The sequence below is a fragment of the Kryptolebias marmoratus genome, linkage group LG10 (assembly GCF_001649575.2).
Source record: "Kryptolebias marmoratus isolate JLee-2015 linkage group LG10, ASM164957v2, whole genome shotgun sequence".
Classification (NCBI taxonomy): Eukaryota; Metazoa; Chordata; class Actinopteri; order Cyprinodontiformes; family Rivulidae; genus Kryptolebias; species Kryptolebias marmoratus.
The window spans coordinates 19,109,801-19,136,306 of record NC_051439.1 but is presented as its reverse complement, the minus strand read 5'-3'; the positions used below and the strand labels follow the sequence as shown (position 1 = coordinate 19,136,306).

The 26,506-nt window shown below is 42.3% G+C and overlaps 1 protein-coding gene across 2 annotated transcripts; it reads right to left on the bottom strand.

The window, feature by feature from the left end:
• Positions 1-350: 350 nt before the first annotated feature.
• Positions 351-26,270, bottom strand: pdss2 (prenyl (decaprenyl) diphosphate synthase, subunit 2). Of its 2 annotated transcripts, XM_025008030.1 has the most exons (9): positions 25,799-26,270; positions 17,899-18,033; positions 14,089-14,287; positions 7,424-7,498; positions 6,521-6,691; positions 5,884-5,961; positions 5,231-5,362; positions 4,500-4,535; positions 351-1,358 (listed from the first exon to the last, which is right to left on the bottom strand). In XM_025008030.1, the coding sequence occupies exons 1-9, from the start codon at positions 26,047-26,049 to the stop codon at positions 1,203-1,205; spliced, it is 1,233 nt and encodes a 410-aa protein (XP_024863798.1). In that variant the 5' UTR covers positions 26,050-26,270; the 3' UTR covers positions 351-1,202. The 2 variants fall into 2 exon arrangements, with proteins under 2 accessions (XP_024863798.1, XP_017281630.1); XM_017426141.2 differs by lacking the exon at positions 5,884-5,961.
• Positions 26,271-26,506: the final 236 nt, after the last annotated feature.

Sequence of the window (26,506 nt, the reverse complement as noted above, 5' to 3'; positions counted from 1 at the left end):
TGAAAAGTGCAATGTTTTTGGTGAAATATGTGGTACGAATTCAAACAAGAATTCAGCCTCTGTGTAAAGGTATAAAAAGATGAGAAAGATAAATAAATTTGAATAATCTACAAAAAGTTGGACCAAGGCAACAAAACCAGTAAATGTGAGAGAGAATCGTGTTCCTCAGAGAAAACTAGCAAATCGTTTAGAGGTTTTGCAAAAATCTTTAAGGATAAAATCAAAACTAAATGAGAAAAAAATGACTAAAGATTATTTTCTGTTTGAGATCCTGAACTGAAACTTCATCTGAGGTGAACTTTGAGTCTCTGTGGGTAAAAAAGGAGAAGAAACCTCCCGCACACAGCTGGTTCAGGGTGGCTCAGGTGTTTAATCAGGTCTGAGAGCAGCCGAGGCTCCATCAGACGGGAAATCCGAAAACACTTAAAAACAACAAAGTTTCCAACAGAAGAGAGGACTCAGCTCTAACCTCTGTCCTTCAGGTGCGTTCAGGACGTGGTTTCACACCTCTGCCGCGGGCCCCGCCCTCCGCAGACAGCAGCCTGGGAAACCACAGGCCACCAGGCTGGCGCCAGGCTGTGCGGCTCGGAGCAGGGCAGCCGGCCCAATCAATACCTCTGCATTTCCTGTCCATTTGCTCAGGTTCTTCATTAATAATTACTGCTCGGCGGAGCTTCAGTGCGCTCGCTGGCTGGGGCCAAGGGGAGAGGCTGGGTGACCTTTCCCCGCCCCCCCGGGTTCACGGGTGCAGCGAGGCGGCACAAGGACATCACTCCCGATTCACGCCAGTTTCTACAGAGCTGGCGGGACGTCAAGGCGTTTTTTACAGCAGCTTTGGCAAAGATTTTTACAATTTGGCAAACGGCCACAGCTCCAGTTTCCAGCGCCGCCGCCGCCGCCGCCGCAGCGAGAGGCAGGGTGAACAGTTCTTAAGAATAAAAATAAAAAAAATTAAAGACGACATCTGCTTATGGCACGTGTTTCCAGCTTCTTCATGAGGTCTTAAATGATGTTCTGCCTGCTGTGTGTCGGCGCTGATAAGAAAGGTGACAGAGTTTGAAGACGCAGCCTGGAAGAGCGAAACGTCGATGATGCAAACCGTCATCCACCTGATATCACGAGCCAGCGTCCAGATCATCTTTATTCTTCCTCCTGAAGCTCCTGCAGACACACACTCCTCTGTGTGTGTGTGTGTGTTCAGGTCAGAATTTGGTGATGGCGGAGGCGATGTTCTCCAAGGCGGATCGAGCCTCCGACGAGGGGAAAGCCTGGATGGCCTCCAGAGCCCTGTTGCTATGGTAACAGCACAAGTCCACGGCCGAGCTCACGCCTTTCTCCGACTTCACTGCCGCCGAGAGCTGCAGGGGGATGAAAACACACATTAGTTTGTCATGTCCGTGTCAGCGGCGCCGCCGTCCAGCTGTCAGCCGAACAGAGTGCAGAGAGTCGGAGAAAAAGTTGGAAAGCGGGTCGCTTAATTACAGGAAAAAAAAACAACTAAAATAAAACTCCGATGTGTCTGTTTGGATGCTGCTTCTGGCAACACTGAAGGCAGGTTTCCACATTTAACTACAAGGTGAACGTTTCACCGAGTGGAGAATCAGCAGATCGTTGCAGGAACGACGAATCCAGATCATCAAAACATTTACTGAGAAACTCTGACGTCTGGGGACGCAGCTACTGCCCCAAATCACTACATACTTTATTATAATCTACGAAAAACTGCCTACACTTTATTGTATAAACTTTTAAGCTGTTAAGGTCGCCATGGAAACCACACACCTGTGCCTCTCACTCCCTGACCGCCAAGTTACTGAGAAGCAAACCTCAAAGACGAAGGCTCAAACAAACGGCTGTTTTGCAAAACCTATAAGTCGGATCTTAAAGATTCTTGAACCGTGAGCGGCAGAAGCCTCTGGCGGTCACGCCTGCGAGGTTTTATGTTTCTATGCGGGAGATGTGACGACTCAAATGGACCCTTCGCTTCACGTTCGGAAGAGAATGTTCGAGCTGAAATCCAACGAATCTTTGGAAGCTCGGTTGGGCGCTCTCTGGATTCTGGGGGGGATTTGAGAGAAAACCGTATGTCTTATAGCAGTCAGAGACACACTGGGTAAAAGATGACAAAAATACCTACGTTTTGATGCTTAATTTGTATATGTATCAGGAAGAGCTCATTTGGAAAAGATTAATTTTTTTAGAGGGCTAAAAAGTGACTTTTAGGTGTCATTTTGTGGGAAAAAAACGTGTAAAAGTCATCAAACTTAAACTGCGTTTGCATAAAAACCCTAAAAGACATCAATACGCCGGTTCAGACACCCGAAGCCCAACTTTCTGTGACCCGTTAAAACTCGGAGCGATGTGTCCAGAGCTACAGAGCTCCAAACGGGGCAGACGGAGCCGCGTGTTTTAACGGCTCATTTCCGAGCCGAGGGAACCGTTTTGCACACAGACCGCGCCTCATATTTCAGTGAATAATTGGTTTTAACGAGCGAGCCGATCAGCTTTAACTCAGACTCCTGAAGTGGAATCAGCAGCTTTAAGTTTGCAGTTTGAGTGAATTTTTCAGTCTTCTCGTGCGTTCCTGCTGCCGTGCTGGGACAGCTTTCTTTGCTGAGGGCGTTTTGCCTCATGAATTCTGGAGGTGGAAAGCCCTGTAGGCCTTCCTTCAAGAAACCAAAAAAACTTAAATGAAAAAAATAAATAAAATAAAATAACTGCAAGTGTCAAACTCGGAAACATCCTGCCTGCTTATTTATTTACAAAAAGATTAGTCTTGCTCAGGCGTTTCACGCGATCCTGTCCACCGGCCGGGTTTCATCCTGCAGCAGCTCCCTGATGGTTTTATTCCCCGCTCTCCTCTGTCCACATCCTGCTCGCTGCACAAAGTCTGAGGAAACCCTGGAGTGTGCTCTGATCGCATCAATATTCAGGTGATGGATGAGAGAGAGCCGACTGTATGTCCTTGGTGATAACACAAAGCGTGACAGTCTTTATAAAACGGGATCAATCAGCTAAAAACTGCACATAAAAATGAGCAAACATGTGTTTATTTCACACGCCCAAAGGTCTGACGGCTTCAGAACTGTTCTCAAAGCTTCATGGTTTCACCTTTTCAGCCAATCCGAAGTCTCCAGATTCCCAGCAGGATTCATCAAACACACACAGGAAGTTTCCTCTGGGATGATGAGAGCACATTTCACTGATATTCCAAAGAAAAATTGTGCTGCGGTAAGGAAAACTGTCTGAGTCCCTCGGATCACTCCTGACTTTTTCAGGATTATCGTTCAAAAGCGTCACGACAGGAAGCAGCTGAACAGGTGTAATCTGAAATACCTGCAGCTCAGTTTTACAGGTGTCTGACGAGAAGCCCGGCAAACAATCTATTTGGAAATTTAGAAGAAAACGGAGAGAGCAGAGGCAGCTTTCTTTGGGAGGAGGGCAGAAATGTTTATGTTTTTATCTGCAGCAGCAAAACTTTACCTAATATAAATATATATATGCATGAAAGTTTGGATTGAAGGATAACGAACGTCAGTCAAACAGTCCATCACAGAATCAAACATTCAGGGTTTTATGGCTTTTATACATTTTGAATTTTTTAACTTCTTTAATACCATTAAAACATTGATCTGTGAAATCTACTTCAGCATACTTGCTCTGTCTTCTTTCGCTCATTTTAGCTGTTAGTTAGTTCTGCTGCATTTAACTACAGTTAGCTCATTTCAGCTTTTAACGACGGGTTTGTTTTTTGTTTTTTTTGCTGATTTTAGCTTCTGTTCTGCTTGTTTTAACTTTGCTGAAAGAGTGAATTTAAGCTTTGATTGGTTAAAGTCATTCGTCACTCAACAGAAAATGCAATTTCTCCTGTTTTAATTTTAAATGTAAAAAGGTCTGAGGCGGCATTAAAGGAGCCAGGTTGATGAGTAATTAACGAGGGACCTTCCTGCCATTTAAAACTCCAGAAAAAGCGACACTGGCAACGTTCAGCCGTCTTCTTTCAGGTGATTTCAGGAAGAAAACGGCGAATGATTGATCATTTATTTCTTTTGTCGAGATCATATAAAGATGCATGACAGGAGTGGCACAACTGAAACCACAGGAAGTTAAACTCCCCATTATGGTCGAATCTAAAAGTTTTTTGTCCTTCCTAAAATTTAATTCCCCTCCTCGTGTCCCGTCACCTCAGAAAACTTCTCTCCCCTTTTCGTCTGAAGGAGATTCTCTCACAATGCCACTGTCTCAGAGCCTCAGTGTCTCCTCCACAAATAGGCCCCGGTAACCAATCCGTCCTGCTCTGGTTTCAGGCGGGACCAGATAACCCCCCCCCACCAACAGACCCCTCCTCTGCGCCCCAATCTGTCCCATCGCACCGTGACTTTGGGAAGCCGATTTCTCAGTTTGATATAGATTACAGGCAGGATGATGGCGCTGACGGCCCAAAGGAAAACAAAAAGAGGATAATAAACGCTGACGTGCTCGAGCTTTTTTCAGCTTACCTTGGAGTAATCCAACTGGTTTCTCAAAGTTTTAGCCTTAATGAGAAAACAGAAAATTACAATTAAAACAAATATAAAACAAATATTTCCTTCAAGGTAAACTACTGATTTTGTGTTACAACCTCCCGTTAGAGCTAAAAATGTAATAAAACACAAACAAATGACTATCTGTTGTCTTAAAAATATACATTTCTTTCAAACACAAGCATTAAAATGATCAAAACTGAGTTATAAGAAGCAAAACAATAAGTTTAATTTATAAGAGGACAAATATTTCAGGATTTTAGGGCGTGATATTCAAAACTAAACAGCTGTTGTAAATAATGTGCTCGGTCTAGTGACATCTAGTGGCACAAACTGCAAACTGCAACCACGCCATGAAAAACATGAAGCAGAAAAGTGACGGCTCGGTGTTTGTTTGTTTCACATTTCACATTTTAAAGGTGATGTGACACAAACAAAACTCTCTTTAACGAAGAGTTTTGGTCTCTGAGACAAAAAATGGTGACAAATCCTCAAAGTTCAGCTGATAAAGTCTTCACCTTCACGTTCCTTTTACTTGTTTTTGTGTTTAATTCTTTATAAATTGAATCTAAATCATCTCTGGGACGTGCAGAGGCTGTTTTAGTTTCAACAGCTGGACGTTTCACTCAGTTATTTGAATATTACTGAAACAAAGAACCAACACCTTACTGGGCACAAAAGTGACCAGGAACCGGACGCATGCTGACCTGCTGGAGCTGCTGGCGCCATCTTTCTTTGCCGACGATCTGGCGGTGGAAAAGCACCGGGGCGGCGCTCAGACTGAACGTCGCCGGCTCTCCGAGGCCGCTCTTCACGAACGGCTGCAGGTCAGAGTTCAGCTGCAGGAAACACAAGCTCTATAACTTTCAGGTAACACATTCAACCAAAGGAGCGCTTAAATAATAAGAAATTTTGCCACTAATGAGCAGCGAGGTGGACAGTTTGGTGAGAGACAACCGGCCCAATGAGGACTGTTCTCCTTCAAAGACCTCATTTCTGGTTCCTGCATGCTGAGATTCCCCGAGGCTGCCTGTCTGCAGCCTCAGCCTCAGCAGCTGCAGGGAGCCTCGGCAGGGGGGTGGGGGGCGTACCGCTGCAGCCCAGCGACCGCCATCATTATGAATGGGAGCTCAGCTTAAAAAAAACCCTGAATCTCCAAAAAAATATCTTTAAAAAGTTTCTGCTCCGTGATGCACGGAGGCTCAGCTGAAAACAAACATCCCAGTTTCACTTTTAAAGCCCATTTCTGTATTTCATCCCCACATCTCTGAGCGGTTTCACCACCCGCTCCCCCTTTTTCCCCCCACAGACGGATCTGATGAAGACACTAATACAGTTGAATTTAGGAAGGACCAATTACCCCTGGGGTCAGACGCTGCAGCTCCGTGTGGATCAGCAGCCCCGTTTGGTGCAGCTTTATTCCTTCACTTTGATTTAACTCGACCACAGCAATGAAAAGAAAAGCACATCAGTCAGGACGGACAAAGTTTCAGCCAAGGAAAAAACGATTAAAGCCTAAAAAACTTCTGTTCTGTTTACCCCGAAATGTGCTTTTTTTGCTTCCAGACTTAAATATTTCTTTAATTACTCAAATGTGTGTCTGTTAGCAAAATTTCTCATGAGTTTAAATAAAAGATCCAGAGAATAATTACTGGATTATCATCTACAGCTCATTATTGAGTCAAGATGGCTGCCATGGCTGATTGTTGTTAGCCATAACTCAATCAACTGCACAGATATTGAGCTGAGAGTTGTTTGTAACACACACTTCTGCACAACGCTCCATAAGAATGAGCAGAATCTAATTTTCAAGGTTTAACCAAAACGACGTGAGAGGATTTTAGTTTAAAACTCTGGCAGGAAACTGGGCGGGAAAAATGCATTCTGGGCCTTTAATTGTTTCTAAAATTCACCTAAAGCAGAACGTTGATTATTAATAAAAGCAGTCAAATAGGAGCCTTGTTGGTGTGTGCACCTGCTGAGTGGATCAGACTCACCTTGTGGCCCAGCGACAGGTGCTTCCCGTACAGGTAGGCCAGTCTTTGGGCCTCTTTGTCGTGCTTGGCGAGCTGCAGGGCGGACTGACAGCTCTTGGCGAGCAGCGACCCGTGGGACAGGAACGTCTGCTCCTCCCACGATGCGGCGTCGACGCCATCGGCGGGGCCGTCCTGCAGAGCAAACAGCGGCAGACGCTACAGGACCGAGCTTTCGCCGCTCCCGCTCCCATTATCCCACAGAGCTGCTCGGCTGAAATCCGCCCTCCTGACTGGGAGCTTTCACTGCTTTGTGCACCGGTGAGAAGCTCTGCAGCTCTTTGAAAAGGAAGGTTTTCTAAAGACCTTGTTTATGGAGAAAATCAGCACTTTTTTCCCCCACGTTTCCCAACAAATGTTAGATATTTCTGTGTGAGCTGAAGGACCTGGGTGTGAGCTCACAGCAGAAGCTAAAATCAGAGTAATTAAAGGAAACTCCTGCTCACTGGTACCTGACAGCACCCGGTCTCTCTTAATTCATTATTTATCTGGTTTTCTTCTCATTTATAGTCAGCTCATAGTGCCGACTGTCAGATCCAATCACAGAGGAGCGTTCACCTTTTACTTTGCTCGCAGCCGGAGCCAGCTGTGGGATCTTAACGCACCCATACTCAACTTATTTTTCTAAAAATTCTGAATTAAACGTCACTGCACCATTAAAAAGCCACGATGGACCCTAAAACTCAGTATTTACACTCCTACATGACCTTAATTTTCTCAAAAGCAGCTGAGTTGGTAGAAAACCTGACTCAAAAAGCTGCACAGAGCACCTATCTGTCCCCGTTATCAGCCCTGGGTAATACAAGGTCACGGTTCTGGTGAGACTTCCATCAAAGCTGAATTGTAGAAGAAGAAGAAATAATTTACCTCAGCGTTGTAGGAGTTCTCATAATAAATTCCTTGGACCAAATCCCCGATGGCACTGGAGATGAGTTCAACCACCTGCCAAACAGGAGAAAAAAGAAGAGAAAACATACGGGTTTCATGTAATATATTTAAAGAATACAATATAAATAAATGGATCAATTAGGCTGGTTTCTCAGAAGACTAGCATTCGACTCATGGAGGAGACACGGAGTCTGAAGATTTGCAGTATGCTAGTGAGTTATATTCACAGTGAAAGACATCAAAACATACAAATCCAACAAGAAAAACAGACATCTAAAAGGCCATACAAAAAACATAAATATGCGCAATACTAGAAAAGAAAAATAAAACAACAAAACCAAAATAAATTAATTCCCACAGTTGACTAAGCCCACACCCTTCAGTCCTTTGACCCCAAGCTGGGGTAAACAAATCCCAAGACAAGCTGGCTTTGGGTAAGGTACTTAACTCGATGTGGTTTAGAGCCCAGGTGGGAAATCAGGAGTCAGGATGAGACAGAAAAAGTTCTCAGGCTACAAGGAGCCTCCTACCATCCTGGCAGGAGAGCAGAAATCTTCACACACGCAAGTGCAATCTTTTTCTTATGGCTCTAGGCCTGGACATTTAGCTCGCCATCTTCTGGCCTGTATAAATAAATAGGACCAGTAAACTTTGAAATCCAATTCAATCGTTCTGATGTGTACACAAATCTATATTCAATAAATATCAAATTCATTATCAATCCAATCAATATCCTATTTAGAAAGATTAAAACACAATTATTCAACCCAGTGTGGGTTCATTCAGCCCCTCACAGTCAAGCATATTGCTAACCGCTACGTCAAAACAACACTCACCAGATCCGCCGGTTGTTCTACATACAATTGACATCTCTCCTGGCTGGTCTGGTGGTAGTCGGCTCCTGTAGCTCAGCTCAGCTCTGCTCTGTTCCCCCCCAATGCATCTAGTGTTCAAACTTCCTGCTCGAATTAATATAGCCAGCCAATAGGCTGCAATACTACATGTGACCTTCGAAACTGGGCAGTGATTGGTTGCTTCATAGTCTCGTGAGAGCGACCCTATTATCAGGATTATCACGTGATTTAATGAAGAGTTTGAGAAACCGGTGAAAGCTAGAAATTTACACCCGGGTTACATTCATTTTCTTCTGATCCTCTGAAAACCTTAGAAAAGAACATTCAGATAATCTTATTGACCAGTTTAAACAGGATAAAATACAAACCAGCAAATTAATAGGAATTGGTTGGTTGGTTTTGGTTTGGTAGTTTTGGTTGAGTAGCTTGGTTTAGTTTGACTTGGTTTGGTTTGTTTGGTTAAGTTGGGTTTGATTGCTTTGGGTTGGGTTGGCCTGGTTTATTAGGTTAGTATGGGTTTGCATTGTGCTGGTGTGGTTTAGTTGGTTAAGTTAGTTGGTTCTGGGTTTAGTAGTTTGAGTTGCCTAGTTTGGTTTGGGTTGATTTGATCGATTTCGGTCGAGTTGGGTTGGTCAGTTTAGTTTAACCTGGTTTAGTTTATTGATTAAGTTGGGTTTGTTTTGTTTAATTTGATTTGGTGTGGTTTATTTGGACTGAGTTGGGTTGCTTGGTTAGTTTGGCTGGTCTTAGTTTGGTTTATTTTAACTGAGTTGAGTTAGGTTGGGTTGGCTTGGCCTGTTTATTTGGGTCGAGTTAGGTAAGTATGGTTTTGTTGGTTTGGTTTGGGTTGGTAGGTTATTTTGACCAAGTTGAGTTGGTTGGTTAGTTTGTTCGTCTTGGTTCGTTTTTTTGACTGGGTTGATTTTGTTTGTTGGATGATTCTTTGGTTATTTGAGTTGCTCATTTTTTAAAAAGGTTTCTTGTTCTCTTGGTCAAATATCGTACATAAACCCACACACCAAACACCTAAACCCCCTTACTTCATTCATCTTTGGTTCTCCACAGGATGCAACATGTTCAAATATGAAGAAACTATTTGATCCTGGCCTTTATTATGAAATAAAAATACATTGACCAATAAAACCCCAAACATTGATAGAAGAGTATAGATAACGACTGTATGTGACCAACATGAGACCATTTAGAGCCTCAAACACAACTCCAGACTCTGTTTCTCCCTCCTAACCCTCCTTATCAATCACTAACAGAAAACAGATGAAAGTAAAATACTCAAATAAATGAGGTCATGAACACAGATTATCCGTCACCCGTTAACGTTTCTAATTAAACCCTCTGATGGAAGCACGAGCATTCAAACAGCTGCTTTGGGGAATTAATCTGAGGTGTTGGAAACCAGGTGAACCTTCGCTCAGCTGCTCATTATCAGTTCACGGGGGCGGGGGTCCTGGTGATTTCACGAGCAAGCTCACCTTCATTTATTAGTTTTTGTATTTATAAAAGGCTGAAAGAGTCAGATCAGGTGTCGGTCTGGCCCGAGGGGCCAAAACGGAGCTCAAAGGCAGATGATGAGACAAAATAAGGAGGTGTCCAGAGATCAGAAGAGTTTAGAAAGTTTTAAAGTAATTATCTGACCGCTGGGTTTTCTTTTTCACCTCACTGAAAGATTTATTTTACTTTTTTCTGCATCAGGCTGGAAGTCTGAAGACGAGGAACTGCAATACAGGAGAATTCAAATAGAAAATCTGTTTCAAGTCTGTTGAAAAGACAGTAATTAACCACCAAATCAGTGATCAGAGGTCTGGCAAGTAAAGACGGAGGAACATGTTTTTCCTGTTAATGTCCCCCCCCCCACACAAACACACACACACTTTATCTTACAACTCCTCTGAATGAGAAGCGGCACGTTTTTAGTGATTGGGTCGATTGAATGAGTAAAATAAATTAAAAGTGAGAATCTCTCTGGCCTTCGTTCGCGGGCCACAGATGAGACGAGGTCGCGCCTGGACCTCCAGCTCCTCCATCTCATCCCAGACATCCTTGGCCCGTCAGGAAGCTCCGGTGACGCCGACTGCTCCGTCAGCCTCGCAGCGCCCTTTGGGTAACTGAATCCACCAGGGGAAAATATTGAGGAAACCTGAGCTTCGCCCACAGACCTGGAAGGACAATGTGCCTACAGTATTACCAGATGTGGTGTCTCTGCCTGGCCTGCCTTGGGAAGTGGGGGCCACGGAGGGGACTGAGGGGGGGCTTTTTTTGGAAAGTATCAGATTAACTCTCCTCCTTACTCCATTCCCAAATCCAGTCAGATCGTGTTTTGCCGACAGAACTGAGAGGGTGGGGAGGCGGGGGGAGAAACCAGAGCTGCACTGCGAGATTATTTTACAGTTTATACAAGTAGCAGCATAAGTTTCCTCTCAAGGCCACGACATATAATCTCTATTGCTTTCGCTGGGAAAAAAAAAAAAAAAAAATCTTTTTGGAAGAAAAACGTCCAAATCTGCTCATCTGTCATCTCGTTGGTGAAAAGATGCAGTGCAGGGAAATAAATCACTGCTGTTTTTAACACCAACCTGCACTTTTACGACATCAGAAGCTGATAATGTCCAACCAGGTGTGCCTTTTTTTAATTAATAGTCAAAACAAGCACAACTCGTCCTGTTGGTGATGCCTTATTTTAAAGTTTTCAGGCAGGTTTACTTCATAAAATAAAAAGAAATGAGGTTTGTGGTTTTAAAAAGTAAACAAAAAGTTGTTTGTATGGCTAACTTTGATGCAGAAATAGTAAAAAAAATGTAAAGTCCTTCCTGCTTGCAAGGCCATTCAACAAACAAACAAACAAAAAACAAGTCTTTTTGTGTTTTATCACAATCTAACTTTTAATTTTTTCATTCAAGGCTGCATGCACAGATTTATTCATGCCACAGTCTAACTAGAACACTTGTCAAGTAAATATTCATGATTTGGGTCTATTTAAAGCCAACATTGGCATCAAAGAAGTTTTTAAAGAAGCTAAATCTGTAACAGAAACAGCCACTTCCTTCACTTCAAAGTAAAAGCACACAGAAAACCTGTCATTAACTTGTTTAAATGTGAACTTAAAATGTATTTTTTCAGTAAATAAAACAAGTAGGATATGAAAAAAATCCTAAATTAAACAAGAACTGCATCCCTTTCCTTTGACTCCTGGAGTTTTATTGTTCTTCTTGTCAGAGTGTCACAATTAAAGCGAACGATTTGAGATTTTGAGGACTTTTTTTTTTGGTCCACACAGGCCACGTCTCTGTAACGACAACTGGAGGAGGACAGGAGGAGGCAACGGCTTCGCCAGTGGACCCGAGACTTCAGGAAATAATTGGGGAGGTTGCTCTGACAGGTGTCCTGTCAGATGCTTTGGCTGACAGCGACGCCGCTCATCCGCAAATAATGATCCGCTGTCACACGTCAGATGGTTTACAGACACACCTGAAGGCTGAAGGTGCACTTTGCATCTTATAGATCAAGGGGAGATAAGGGAAAATATAGTTTATTACCCTTTTTCATACAACTACAGGCTCCTGTGTGGAATCAGACTCAACACTTCAGCTTCATTATTCTGCGAAACTTTAATGAGTCTTAAAAAGAGAAAAACACCAAAATAAAAGCTTTATAATTCAGCTCAGTAGTCTGATAACAAAGCTGTCACAACAAGGTATTATCATGTATTTATAAATGTAATTAAAAGGCCTAGCATCTCTTGAAGGAATGCATATCGCCCGCAGCCTTTCATGCCAGAGTTTTAGATCATTTTATTTTGAAAAACGATGAAGTTGGAGCTGTTTTGTGCCGTTACGCTGCATCTCAAACACTCTGTTAGTGCTCATTGTTTTGGAAATGACTCTCAGCTACTACCACGCCAAATTATAGCTCAATATCTGCAGAAGTAATTCATTTATAGCCTTTTTTTTTAGCTTAAATTGGGTTTTCACAAAAGGTAATGAGTTGTAGATTCATCCATTAATTATTTCATTAAAATCTGTCCAGTGGCTCATGAGATATTTTGCTAACAAACAAACAAGGCTGACACCAAAAGTTAGTCAAAGATTTCACCCAGTTCATCAGATTATGGGCTGCAGACGACATTTAGCTACTATTAAACCAAACCTATAAAACTGTCTGAATTACATCCATTTTTTTGTTTTTAAGGTCAATTAGCAGTTAGATATTTTGCTAACAGAGAGACACATGCATTTGGTAAAAGCCTAGTAGTATTTTAATAATATGGTAAGCTGCAAACATTACAAAATGATTATATTCATAAAACATTTTAAATATTGTAATTAGGAAAATCAAATATGAAAATAAAGCACCTTAGACCCCACCCCTGACAAATAATCAAACATATGTGAACAAAAACATTGATCCAAGGTCATTAAAACTCAGTGTGTGCTTTTAAAACTTAATGTTGTCTAAAATAGATCTGTGGAGCTTCAAGCCTGTGCAACTTCTACAGCCTGAACGTCAAATCTGTGTTTAGAGTCTCTGAAAGTCGAACACTAATCCTCTGTTGCTCCTCTTAGATTTGCTTTTCTTCCCGTCAGACTCTAAATTTGATGATGATGCTGTAAGCCATGAATTCAGTGATTCTCTGTCCTTTCTGGTTTAGAAAATGGTTTAGAAGTTTAATTAAAACTAAGTGTGTGTCAGCAGCTATTCTATCCAGTGAAGTCTGGATTTGACAGGATATTAATGCTTCTTTTTCTGTATTTCACACAACAGAAAAACAACAAAATTAACCATTTTTTCTAACTTCTTCCTGTTAAACCGAACCACAAAACCTACCTGCGAATAAAAAATGTAATTTTCAGAGTTTAAAGAAGCAAAGCAGCAAGCAGACAGCCTAAAACGGAGAGCCCCGGTGCCCACTGTGGTGCGGTTTCTCCTCAGTTCACTTTGTTTTGCTAACCTTTTCAAACATGAGTAACTGGTAGCTATCAGGTGTCCATTAAAAACTTCCACAGTGGGGACGCTTCCTGTGGTTGCTTCAGATTTCGTTCACACTGCTCATAAACAGCACTGCAGGTTTGTCTGAGAGGAGAAACAAGCATTGCTGTGTGGTGAGACCGCCGGCCGTTATTCTCACCTTGAAAACGAGCCGAAGTTCAGTTCGGTCGGAGCCGAAGAGCCCGACCTGAGCGTCCAATCACCGGCTGATTGGTTTAGAACCATAAAAATATAAACAGAGCTCCTTAAGTTTCTCACCCAAAGAGACAGAACCGCTCGAAGTTTGGGAGAACGTCTCTTGGCTGCCGGAGAGCAAACATAAAACTACGACTGAGTGCAGAAGAGAAACAAAAAACAGAAAAAACAGAATCTAAAAACTCAACAGGAAGGATCCTCGTTGTTTAGCGTCTTCTGACAGGATTAAAGCAGGCTAAAGAAACATCAACATTCGTTGAAGGGATGCCTGTCAGATGTAGATGTACGTCCGGGGATTACTTTCACACAAACGTGGACAAAAACCACGACTGAGGGCCATCGACCTGAAGGTGATTGTTACGTGTCGTTAAAAACAAACCGAATGAGAAACAGGAGAAACCCTGTGAGGCCTGATTTCCCCCCAGAGCCTCCAGGGTCATCAGATGTGATGAAAGCGCCGTGATTTCACACGTTTAGGATTTTGTGGACGTTCACATTAACTGCCGTGTCTCTGAACTCAGTTCTGCTTTAAAAAAAGTTAACTTCAGATGTAAAGATGACATATTTTCTCGTGTTATTGCCGGACCAGGGTACCTTGGTGTCGTTGAGCTGGGCCAGTCCTGTACAGGCGTTGGCCAACAGGAAGTCGCCGCTCAGGACGGCCATCTTATTCCCAAACTCCATGTCCTTCAGCGGGCCATCGGACACCGTCCACTCCTTCAGGTTCACGACCCCACGGTGCACCAGGAACGCCGTGTGGATCAGCTCCGTGATTTCCGCCAGGTTCCTCTGACTGCAAGAAACAACAAAATCAATTTAAAAAAAATCTCAGCTTTGGTTTGTCGCTATTATAAGAAAAGCTCCTCAGACCTCAGAGGAAACAAACCTTCAATAAGACATTTCTGCTTTTAACTTAAACATTTGCTTTTTAAATTTTTTTTATAAATAAACAAGTTTTAGAAAATCCCGGAGGGCATAAAACCAACAGATGTGTCGGGCATCTCGCCAGACAGCATGTCAGAGGTTGCATTAAAAAAGAAGTTAAACTTATCATTAGCAGATAACAGCCATTCTTGATTGTGATGAGGGGAAAAAAGACGTAACAGAGGTTTCTGAATAGAGTCTTTCAGAAGGGAGGATATAATCAAATGTTGATTCAGTCATTGGAGGGGGATAATTAGGCCTCTCTCCATATGGAAGGAGCTCGCCACGCTGCGACAGGAGGGATCCATCCAGACAGGGTCGGCTGAGCTGATGGCCACTTACGACCTTCTTTCAGCCGCCGTGAAAAACCTGATGAGCAGCTCCTTCCTGTATACACACACTCACACACTCTCGCAGCCAGGTAATTGCCATTCTCCGCGTCGGCGCCGAAAAGATGTGATTAAAATTCAATAATGTCATCTATTTTGCCTCTCAATCACACCCATTGTCTGCTCGGTTTCGCTGCTCGGTGACGCGCAGCAACAACACCGTCGCCCCGAATGAGAGTTAATAAGTTCAGGGCTCAAATAAGAGCAAATTAGCGGATTGACAGCCTCGTGTTCTCGAGGTGCCTCGGAGTGATAGCCTCGCTTCGAGAGGGGAATGAATTGTTACAACCCGAGGAACAAAACACCGTGATTTTGGGTCACGGAAGTTTAAAACTCTAATTCCAAGTCGGCCTTTTGAGTGATTATTTCACACGATCGCTCGTGTTTACGATGAAAACACTTGATCTGCTCGCGCCGCTTATAAAAACTCAAAGCGTTACGATTCAGCAGTGTAGAAAAACACGGTTATTTAGACATTTTCACTCCGCAAACTAAATTATCTCCGAACTGATGCCGTCACAGAGGTGAAATCATTCATTACTGATCAAAAATATCTCTAATTTAACTCTGTTTTGATACATAAACAACGTATAACGTATCAATTTTGTCAACTTCCATTTAACCAGGTGAAAAGACAACTATGTGTTGGTTTAATACATAAAAATCCAGTCAGACATGCACTGGTTGCTTGGCAGGTGACAGGAATCGGACGATGTATGAGCTGCAGATCTGAAACTCAAAAATCTTACTTTTTTTTTCTCCACGGTCAGTGAATGCATCGCAGCTAAGCGGCAAAGTCTCACATCTTTGGTTTAGTTAAGAAAACTTAAAGTTAGCCATTTAAATTATCTGTAAGGTGTTCAACAAAACAAAAAATGTCAAAGGAAGAATGAAATGTTTAAAAATCTACTGAAAGAGTAGATCATCTATGGAGGTTTATCTGCTACTTAATTTACTGCTCAGTATTATAAAGGCTTTCTGTGATACGGTCAGCCACAATATACACATTTTCATGCTCTCAATTACAGTCACTGAGAAATTAAAACCAACTTTAATTTAAAAAAAATGACAAGTGAGAGCTTTACAAAAATCAGACACTGAAATCCGTACATCTCCTCTTGCAAACCACTCAGAGGAAGTGTTAATGAATGAAACACCTGGACTGGAACGTATTGTTTGCGTCTAATCAGGGTAATTTACAGGAAAAAGGTTAATTAGTTCTCCTTTCTGGAGATAATAAGCACCGTTTAAGGATTTCACAGAAACGGACATCATTCATTGTGTAACATCTGCAAACGGGGAGTTTCGGTTTCATTTTATGAAAACTTTAATTTGAGTATTTGCTTTTTTTTTTTAAAACGATCAGCACCGATAAGCTAATTTCCGTCCCTGCTTTCTATAAGAACTGTGACACTTTTTTATTAATCTCAGAGCCTAAATATCTTGGAGTCATTTTTTAAAATCGTGTGTTGAATGTTTGTCACCAGTCTGAGTTTAATCAACACTCTAAAAAAGGCCTTTTTGTTGTAAATTGAGTAAAAAATTTAAAGTAGACGCTCCCATCAGCCTGTGCACAATCCAAAACCTCAAATCCAGCAGTCTTGATCAGAAGCAGCGGAGCTTGGGGAGGAAAAAGGGGGACAAGGGGGCCGGTGTATAAATAGCTTTGGTTCTCAGTTGCATAGCAACCAATGCCATCTTGCTGAGGTGTAACGCCCCTTCACCACGCCCCTTGTCCTGACTGTTCTGTTCCATTTTCCTCCCTCCGCAGCCTGCCTCGCCTTCAAACCCAGACTCAGAAATGCTCGCGGCCCGTCCGTCTGACGACCCGCCTGATGTGACACGGCTTCCGCTAAACAAGAGATTAAGAGGTGTGGTGGCTGCGAGTTGGACAATCTGCGAGCGTGGCTGTGTTTCCATCCGTCCGTCCATCCATCCGTCCGTCCGTCCGTCCATCATGGTGGTGCTTTGGTGAATCATCAGTGTCAGGCAGCAGAGTGGGAAATGTTTTACAAATGCTCCCTGTCAGAAGGGAGGAGACCATCCCCCGGAGGTTTCAATCACTCCCCCCCCCTAAAAAGAAAAAAAAAAACCCGCCCCACCCCAACTCCCTCCATCTCGCCATCATCCGAGGTGCTAATGAGCTCCGGAGAGGTGGAGGCAGAGACAGAGAGGGAGCAAAATAGTGCAAATGAGGTGATCAAGTCAAGCTGTGTGTGTGTGTGTGTGTGTGTGTGTGTTTGGATTTGGACCATCCATCTCAAGACTGAGGGAATGCTGGATCGCCACCTGACAACGAAACGGCTCAGCCCCGCCGACGGAACAGAACAGAACCCGGACCCGGACCCGGACCCGGACCCGGACCCGAGGCCCGGCCCTTAACATTTGGACGGGTTCCCGGCGCAGACACGGCCACGCCACACGCTCGCGCCGCCTCGCAGAAAGAAAGAAGCCTTTCAGGCAGCCGGCGCTCCGCCACGCCAAACACAGCAGTCACTTCTGGAAACCACTTGGCGCACACCCACATCCCCGCTCTGAGCTGGCAGCTGATGTGTGTGAAGAGGCCTGATTATACCTCCAAGAGTTATCTGAAGGGCTTCAGAAGTATTACATTCATGCATCATAAAATACTTTCAATATGCAGAATAAATAATGTTGTAGATGTATCAGTTCTGTGTCGTAACTGCTCGAATCAATAAATAAGGCTTTGACTCTTTGATTTACCGTTTCTGACACTTGTGTGGGTTTTATGTTGGGATCTTCTTCATGCATATGTGGATCTGAACTATTTTTGGGTCAGCTTCACCACAACGTTCAGCTCATTACTGCTAGTTTTACTCCAGCCCAATAGAGGGCGATATGTTTTCCCAGGTATTTGACTCAAGTTGTGTGTCCTTTTTGTATCCAAGTGATGGTTTTTGACAAATATGAGTAATAACACAACTCATTATAAAGTATCTTCTTAGAAAAACAAGTTTCTACGCTGTTCTTCTTTATCTCGTGTCGACACGATTTAGGAAATCCAAAGAGGCAGCTGGATGAGCAGCCACGCCTCCGACGGTTTCTACAATAAAGTAAACGAGTGGTTCACCTGGGGTAGATGCCGCTGACCATGTCCTGGGCCAGCAGGTCGTTGGCGGCGCGGCTCGGTCCGGCGGTTTTTGACAGGAGCAGGACGATCAGGCCTCTCATCTGAAGGTTGTTCTTACTGTCAGAAACAAAGCCTCTGCAACAAAGAACCATCAGGACATTAGAGTTTAATCAAAACTGCTGTTTAACACATCCAGAGACAGCTAAACGTGTAGAAGACGACCCACATTCACAGTAAATTGGGTTTAAATTAATAGCTTAGCTTCCATTCTCACTGCGACTGCAGGCCTATTACAATGAATATTTAATAAAAATAATTATTATTCTGCCTAATCTGTTTATTCAAATGTCTGAAACTAACCAGAATAAAAAACTATTGATTTGACAGAGACTTGATGGTTGATCGTTTTGAACATGTTAATTGGAATCGGTTGATTTTCAGTTTAATCAGCCTGACAGATCAGATAAAAAAAATCCGACTTTTTTTGTGTGTCAGCGAACACACCTCAGGGATATGCACAGCAACATCTGCTAAAGAAGACAAAATCAGATTAAAGAGTGTAAGAGACCACCAAAACAAACCAAACAAATCAGATTGTGTTGCTCAATATAAGCTAAAGATTATAATAATTTAAAACCTGGTGCAGGTTTATGGGCTGGTCTTGAACTTTAGAACATCAAATGTAACCAATATAAGTTTGAGCACACCGCAAGGAAGTCCAACAAAGTAAACCTCTCAGCATGGGGTTTCATACACTCAGAAAGGAAAGATCCACTGTGAGTGGCATCCAAAACCACGATAAAATGATAGTAATAAAAAATAAATGAAATAAAAGAGAGTAATTGGTTAAATTTACTTGTTGGACCTTTACAGGAACAGAGCTTCTGCTGGACTCCACCGTAGACTAAAAGTAGGCTTTTCAAGTCTTAATAGATGTGTTATCTTTTCCATTTGGTACAGTTTTATTACTTTTTGGAGCTCTAATTGCATCCATTTAACTGTAATACATTTCAAGGCTGCTGTAAAAAGAACATTTCAAAGATATGATTCAGGCCGTCCTTGCACACCTGCTGGTATAACACTGAGTAAAGCGACGGTTACATCCTTCAGTATTATCTCTTAAAAGTACTTGTTTGCAGCCTTGTACACCTCATCCCAAAGGTTTTGTATTTCAGGGCATCACCAGAAAATAAATGTGTGTGTTTGATTGGGAACTGCTGAGCCACAGTTTCTCCAACACAAACCTGGTACTTCAGGGTCAGCAACTACGCAACAAATAAAAAGGTTAGGAATTTCTAATCAGGTTTTTGAAGATTTCTTTATACTCATTCCTTTGTCCTGAAGCTCATGATTTGAGCTTTGTAGTGACAGAGCGACAAGGCTCAGCAACTTATTTTCCTTTTTTTTTAAGCAATCTAATTTTCAATTTACCAAAAATTTAGAACATTTATTTAGTATGCTGTATTTGGGACAACTTAAATCAAAAACATTGGGTCACAGATTATCAAAATTAGAAACTGGAATCAGTCCGTCTCTGATTAATGCTGTTAATCACCAATTAAATATCAAACATGAGGATTAAACCTGGCTAACGAGTGATGGTGGTTCTATCAAGTCTTACAGAGAAAACTGAATCTGAGAGATTATATTCACAGCTGCTGATAGAGATTATTAATTATTATTATTATTATTATCAAACCAAACCTTTAAGAAGTGCTAGTGAATTCCATGTGCCCGGGGGAACAACATAACAGGAATATAATTGATCTGTTTTGCTGCAGGATTGTATTTTTTTGCAGGGGATGGGGGGGTATGAAAGGTGGGGGTATTCCCACCTCCCTCGCCAGCATCCCTCTGACAGAATCACAGGAGCGCACACACAGAGCCCGGCGGTAGCTGCCTGGATGGTGGGCAGATTAAATATCTTTTTACCCTCTCTGGGGAGCAGTTAGACACAGCACCTCTAATCCTGTCCCTATGGGAGCCCCTCGCGCCATGAATCACACTCTCGTTAGGAGCTCCAGAGGAGACAAGCGGTCACGCCCCCCCCTCCGCTCGGGGGCCCAGACGTGGGCCTCGACACCCCGCCGCCACCCCTGCACTGCGAGCAGGGGGTGGAGGAACCCGACACAGAGGCTGGATGTGCAGAAGAAGAGGAGGAGGAGGAGGAGGAAGAAATGGAAATTCACAAAAAGATGACCAAGGAAATACAGGAAGGATTCCAGAGTCCTTCACTGATTATTTAAATATACATGCATGTGTTGGGCACCGAAATATGTGTCAGACTTTGGGCTTTATGTCACATTAAAACATTTTTTTTATTCAAAGTATGTTTCTTTTTTTAAATACAGCTGAATACACATATATGTAAAAGCTTTTAGCTTTAATAACAGGATGAAAAAGCACATTATTTTACAAGATATTCTCATTTAATCATCCAACTCTTTAGGGTTGAACTGTCTATGCAAATGCTCGATACTTATATAACCCTTTGTGTTTTACCTTGTGTTATTCTTTCATAAATTACAACCATAGAAGGAGTTTCCATTGTGAGCAACACAACGTTTATAGTCTTGCCAAAAGACATTTAAACACATGGAGATGTTGGGAACTTGTCCTTAAGCCAATAGCTGTGTCTCAAAATGTCTCAAAACATTTGCAGGAGCTGCAAAGCCTCGCAGTCTTGTCGCTTGAATTTTGAACACGTGCAAAAATAGTCAAACGCGACAAATTTCCTGTCAAAGCAGTCGCAGAGCAGCTGACGGCGTCTCGAAACCTTCTCAATCTGGTTTCCATAGTTCTCGCATTAAAGCTGCATTTTGATCTCCAGCAGCGCCATTAATTTATTGGATATGTGGCTTTTAAACAACTTTACAAATATGCCCAAATAAGAAAAGCTACGAACCAGCGATCAAACAATACCCAATCATATGCTAGGCCTCGGTTTTGGGATGTAATTGTTGCACCTTTCCGCACAATATTCTTATTGGTCTTTCTTTAGGCGTCTTCATTTGTCTTCTTGGCATACGTGCTACATACATACAGCTTTGGGGTTGCTGATGTGTACATATTTGTACTGTTGGAGTATAATGGAGTATATAAATGATGTGTACCCACATAAGACCAACATTTTCAGCGCCGACCTGAAGGAAGACGGTGTTGTGGCTTTGGTTTAGGCTTTACTTGAAGACGAGGACAACAGAAGACAAACTGTTGGACTGAGATCTGCTGGAGTGGAGCAACAAAGCCGAGAAGAACCAGAAGACAAGGCTAGATGCCGACAGGAGGCAGGGATCCGCAGATTACCTCGAGACGGCCCTGATGAACGCCACAGACGTGCTACAGCTAAAGAACAAAAACTCCAAATATAAAAACACCAATATCTGCAAAATGTCCTTGATTTTAATAACCAAATAATTTCAGTTTCTTGAAGACGAAATGGAAGCTTTGTTTCTAGAATAAAAATCTAAACTTGTCACATAAAACACAGGAGATTTACGATGCAGCTGACATTTTGTCGGTCTCTTTCATTACAGCTCGTGAGGAATATTTATGGTCACTGTAAATTTTTTACTCAACAGGAAAATAGTTGTTGGAGCGGCATACAGTGTGTGGCCTGCAGAACCACCAGAGAGGGTGAGGGGGGGCGGGGGGGACCTAAATCTGCTCTGTTCTTGGGATGTCCAGGTGAGCCCGTGGCCTGAAGGAGCCCCGTGATTAATATTTATGTCGCTATGCACACCAGCACACATCAATCAGTCACAGCCGCCCTCCTGCAGAGGGGTGGGGGCACGAAGAAGAGAGATGGCGAGGACTACGGCAGGAAGAGAGAAATGTGCTGCTGTCATTTTAAAGGGTTGTGATCAGGTCACCACGCCTTCAGCTCTGCAATCACAGGGACTCAGGAACTGAAGCTGCTCCGTATCAGAGCTACGGTTAATGCATGCAAATGTTCAGCCTCACATTTATTGATCCTCTGCCATCTCTTCTGAAGTTAGGAATGAATAAATGAACAATATGTCTGCACTTTGCAAGGGTTTCAAAAAAAAAAGAAAAAATGATGCATTCAGAACACCGAGCAGCAGTTTTTCAGGATTTTATTCCCACATTTCCTAAATAAACGCAGCTCGCTCTGCAGTGGAAAGACCCGGATAAAAACACCCAGCTGGTCTGAAACTTGTTCATTCGTGTTGGGAATCAGTGCTTTGAGTTGAGTTAAAGATTATCAGAGACGCTTTAAACAGGACAAATATCCTGTATGTAAAGTTCATATAACTCCCTGCCAGCTAACTCAGACACCTGTGGTAAGGCGACAAAAATTCTCTGTGGTAAGCACCATCTTTGGCATCACCGGGAGATGCAAATAAGAGAAATATTGCTTATGAATTTTAATTATTTATTCCTTGAAGGAATGCATACCGCCCGCTGTCTTTCCTGTCAGTGAGTGACGAGGTTTTCAATTAAATCTGTGCATAAAGCCCCATATTTATTCTATTTGTTCTGCTTTACATGTAAAAACTGTAAAACATCTTCAGGGTCTTTCAATGGACAGGTTAATACTGAAACATAAAAATCAAATGGATCGCTCCTGTTGATAAAACAACCAAACCCAAAACTGTAAGACGTGTGAAAACAGGAGCTGGATTCTTGTTCGAGTCGGACTCTCAAGGACTGTCCTTAAGGTAAGAAAAGTTTCTTCTGTTGGGCCGCAGTCCCCCCTCGCTGTAACTCCACACTTTGGGGCAAAGTTAGCTGAGCAGCAGTTTTTGAGAATGAAAGGAAAGGAAAAACCGAAACCCAACTCCACGAGGGTCTGCCTGTCTGCTATTGTGGATATTTTTATCTGCCGCGAGTCTAAGGCCGAGACACAGAGGGAAATACGAACCAGCCAACCCGAGCTGACGGTGAGGAGTCAGACTGTCAAGAGGTCTGCCCCCCCCCTTGCTGCTACAACACCCAAATGGATTGTCATATCAGATTTAGGCGTATAGGTTATTACACCCTTGGGTTCCTCTTTCTATACTCGTCCGCACGCCGGGATTGCTTTGAGGACTCTGTCTTCCAGTCCTCTCACTTCGGTTCTCAAAGTTTGCGATTTATTTTGATGAAACACAGGAGCCCTTACACAACAACTCGAATTCTGTTGATATTTGGACGTCGAAACCAATTTAAGCTACAGAAACACCACAAGTTTCAGAACCTCGCCTTGCCTCTCAGATGATCCTTTTCTGAAACCGAACCGAAGACTTCCAAACGTGAAAACAAAAAGACTAATCGACACAGACCGAACCAAACGCAGAAATGTTCTTAAATGTTAACAGAACTGTTCCCTCTCTCCTGGTTGAAATGAAGAGCTCTGCATCAGAGCTGGTCCCAGTCGACAGGGACTGAATTTCAGCTGCAAAGAAACAGACCGGAGTGGCCTTTCTGTTAACCCTTTCATTTTTGACTGCATGAACTGGGCTAAAGAAGAAACCACAAACATATATTTTGGTACTTTTTTAGAGAACTGGTACTTTGGAGTCAAAGAACTGATCATTTCTGACTGCTTGAGCCTTCAATCATGAGAACAAAGACATGAATCAGACAAATAAATGATATTTCCTGATTGTTTCAAAGTTATCACATATAAAACCACAAATTCTAAGAGCTAAACACAAACGTGTAATACAATATAGTCTCATTTTAGGTGTACAGCATTTAGCAAGTCTTGAGTCGTCCCTCATTTCTTTAAATTTTCCTTCCAAAGTGCCAAACCTTCTTAGTCTTTTAAAGCGGTCTTAATCATTAGTTCACCAAGCTTCATTCATTAGGCTCTTTGTTACCAGCAGCCTGTCACAAAGACATAATCTCTTCTATTTTTTAGTTTAATCTATAAAAAATGCTAAAGATAAGACAGTTTAACAGACAGAAAATAAGATTTCAATAGTGATTCTCAGGAGTTGTTAGCAGAAGATATGCCTATAGCTGATGTTTGAGGTGTTGCGATCAGTCCTTGCTGGATTTTTTCCTGTTTCTTAAAGACATGATGCTGAAGATCAGCTGGAGATGTGTTAATTTTTCAACCTTCGTCCTCTACTTTCTACGTTTCTTATGGTCAGGTACAAGAACTCGACAGAGCATGAGAGGAAAAAGCAGCCAATGTCCAAAGAAAACCGGAAAGATCATCAGAAAACCTGGAGAACTTTTAAAGGTTTGTTTAAAACCTGTACGGAAATGCTGAAAAAATGTTTTATAATTAAAAATTAGACCATATTTCAATCATTTGAAGCTGCCTTAGATAACCTGATTCACTCATAAAAGTGTTTTTTCATTCCTTGAGTTTTGTTTATTTTCCACATTTATGCATTCAACTAAAACAACAACTTCACAATTAAACCAACAAGACTCCAAACTGACAGCAATATCAAGAATTTATTAAAATCAGAAGAAATAATTAAAGATAATTTAACAGTCCCGCTAATCTGAGCGCGACCCGTCCAAACTCTGACGTCTCTCTCTGTCCTGTTAACAGAACCTAACCCTGCCTTCACAAACAACGATGTTTATGAGTTTCAGCAGACGTTTAGGCTGTAGAAAGGTACATCAAGATCCAAACTGGAGCAGTGTGACACTATTTTGTCTCACAGTTCTTACCAGGCGCCGTCTTCAGGGACGCCGACAACAACATGGTCGCAACTCAAACCTAAAGACATTTTAGCAGCTATTTAGACGCCGCAGCTAAAGACCTCACGTTAGGATGTAAACTCTTCTGGTGTTACAACGTTCTGGTCTTACCCTTCAAGATAAAAACTCCTTTAAAGTCCTTAAACCCGTCTGTCCACTTTCACAATGAGTTAAATCATCCTGAACACGCAAATCAAACGTCTGAGACCAGAGTCGTCCAAAAGCTGTAGCGTTCCAACCGCAGCAGCTGATATCAGACTGAGAGAAAACAAACAAATAAGTATTGATTGTGTTGAACTGTTGTTTAGCCTGATGGAGACAGAGAGATGAAAGAGGATATTATCAATAGATCTGCAGGTGGGGTCAAGTGCAGCTCTAATACTGACCAATATGACATAACAAATACAAACACGCAATAAGAGCAGCCGTTTGCGTAAACCACTGATTGAATCTTGTGCTGACACATCACTGACAACCTAAAAAAACGATTTTAAATTTGATCTTTAGGAATTCAACCAGTGGTGTGACACAGAGAGAAAGTTTGTTCTCGTCTCTTTGGCTGCATTTATGAAAAATACCAAAGATAACACAATAAAAATAAGATGTTAGTACCAACAAGGGGATTCCTAACAGTGTAATTGGCTGAAAACATGTCTCTCAGGTCCTGTGTTAAGTCTTTGCTGGACTCTTTTTACTGTTTCTTAAAGACGTGATGTTCCGATTCCATTAATCTTCTCAAGATATGTTTTTAGGCCTAACATTTCCTTCTCTTATTTCGTTTTTTATGTTCTTTTAAAGTACAAACTGCTCACCAAGCTCTGTATGCCAAGTTTCACCTAATAGTGTTTTGAAAATCAACTTGTAGATGCAAAGAAATACTAGTTTTATGTCTGCCAAACTGTTATATTTGATTTTTTTTTTGTAGGTTTAACTTAAGAAACTGAAATGTTTTTCCAGCTGTTGTCTGCCATGCGTAGACACAACATTAGCTCATCCATTGTGTTGCCTTTTTATGTTGAATGATTTAAAGATCAGCTGAAGGAGCTTTAAAATGAAGTCATAACAAAACCTGTAATATGAGTGAAAAGCTGCCAGTGTCCAATAAAAGTTATTAATATAAGGAGCTACGTTTTATATACATTTGTGAGGCTTTGCAGGTAAAAAAAAAGCAAAGTTCCACTGGGTCACGGTGTTTGTTTCTAACAGGAGGAAAAAGAGACATGAGGATTATTACCTGGCAGTGTTGAGCAGAGGGTGCTGGGTCCCCACCAGCTTCCGGACGTGCATGGCCACATTGCTGAGCTCGTCACTGAGCAGACACCGCAGACTCATGAAGGAGGTCGGATAACCCACGATCTTCTCCGCGTCAGACACCACTTTGCTCCAGTTGGAAGATCCGGAGCTGGAGAACAAACTCAGACCCCTCTGTCCTCCGGTTATGGACGCAGACAAGCGGGTCAGCCGCGACCACGAACCCGAAAACATTTTTTGTCCCCACCTCTTCCCTTCTAAACTTTAACTTATTTAAAACACCTGCGGCTCGATGGGACGCAAAAGCATATTTATAAACGAGTCACCGCATTCCGAATGCTGCTGTGCCAAAACAAACCCGCATTACTTAAAAAACGCGTAACATTTAACCGATTTCAAGAGCAAACTACAGTCACATAACACGACAGGGCGCCGCCATCTTTAAGAACGTAACTCGTTACGTCAAACGTTTCACTTCCGGTGGGAAAAAGGAGTTTCAAATTAGATTTTTTTCACATTTTTGTTACAGTATCACAATTATAGATTGTGACCAAAAGTCATTTGTGATGTTTTTTTAAATACTGTTTGTAAAAAACACAAGTTTAATTTAAAGTTAGCAACTGCTAGCTGTAGTTAGGTAGCTGTAGCTACAGCTACCTAACTACAGCTAGATAAACTAAAATTGAAATAA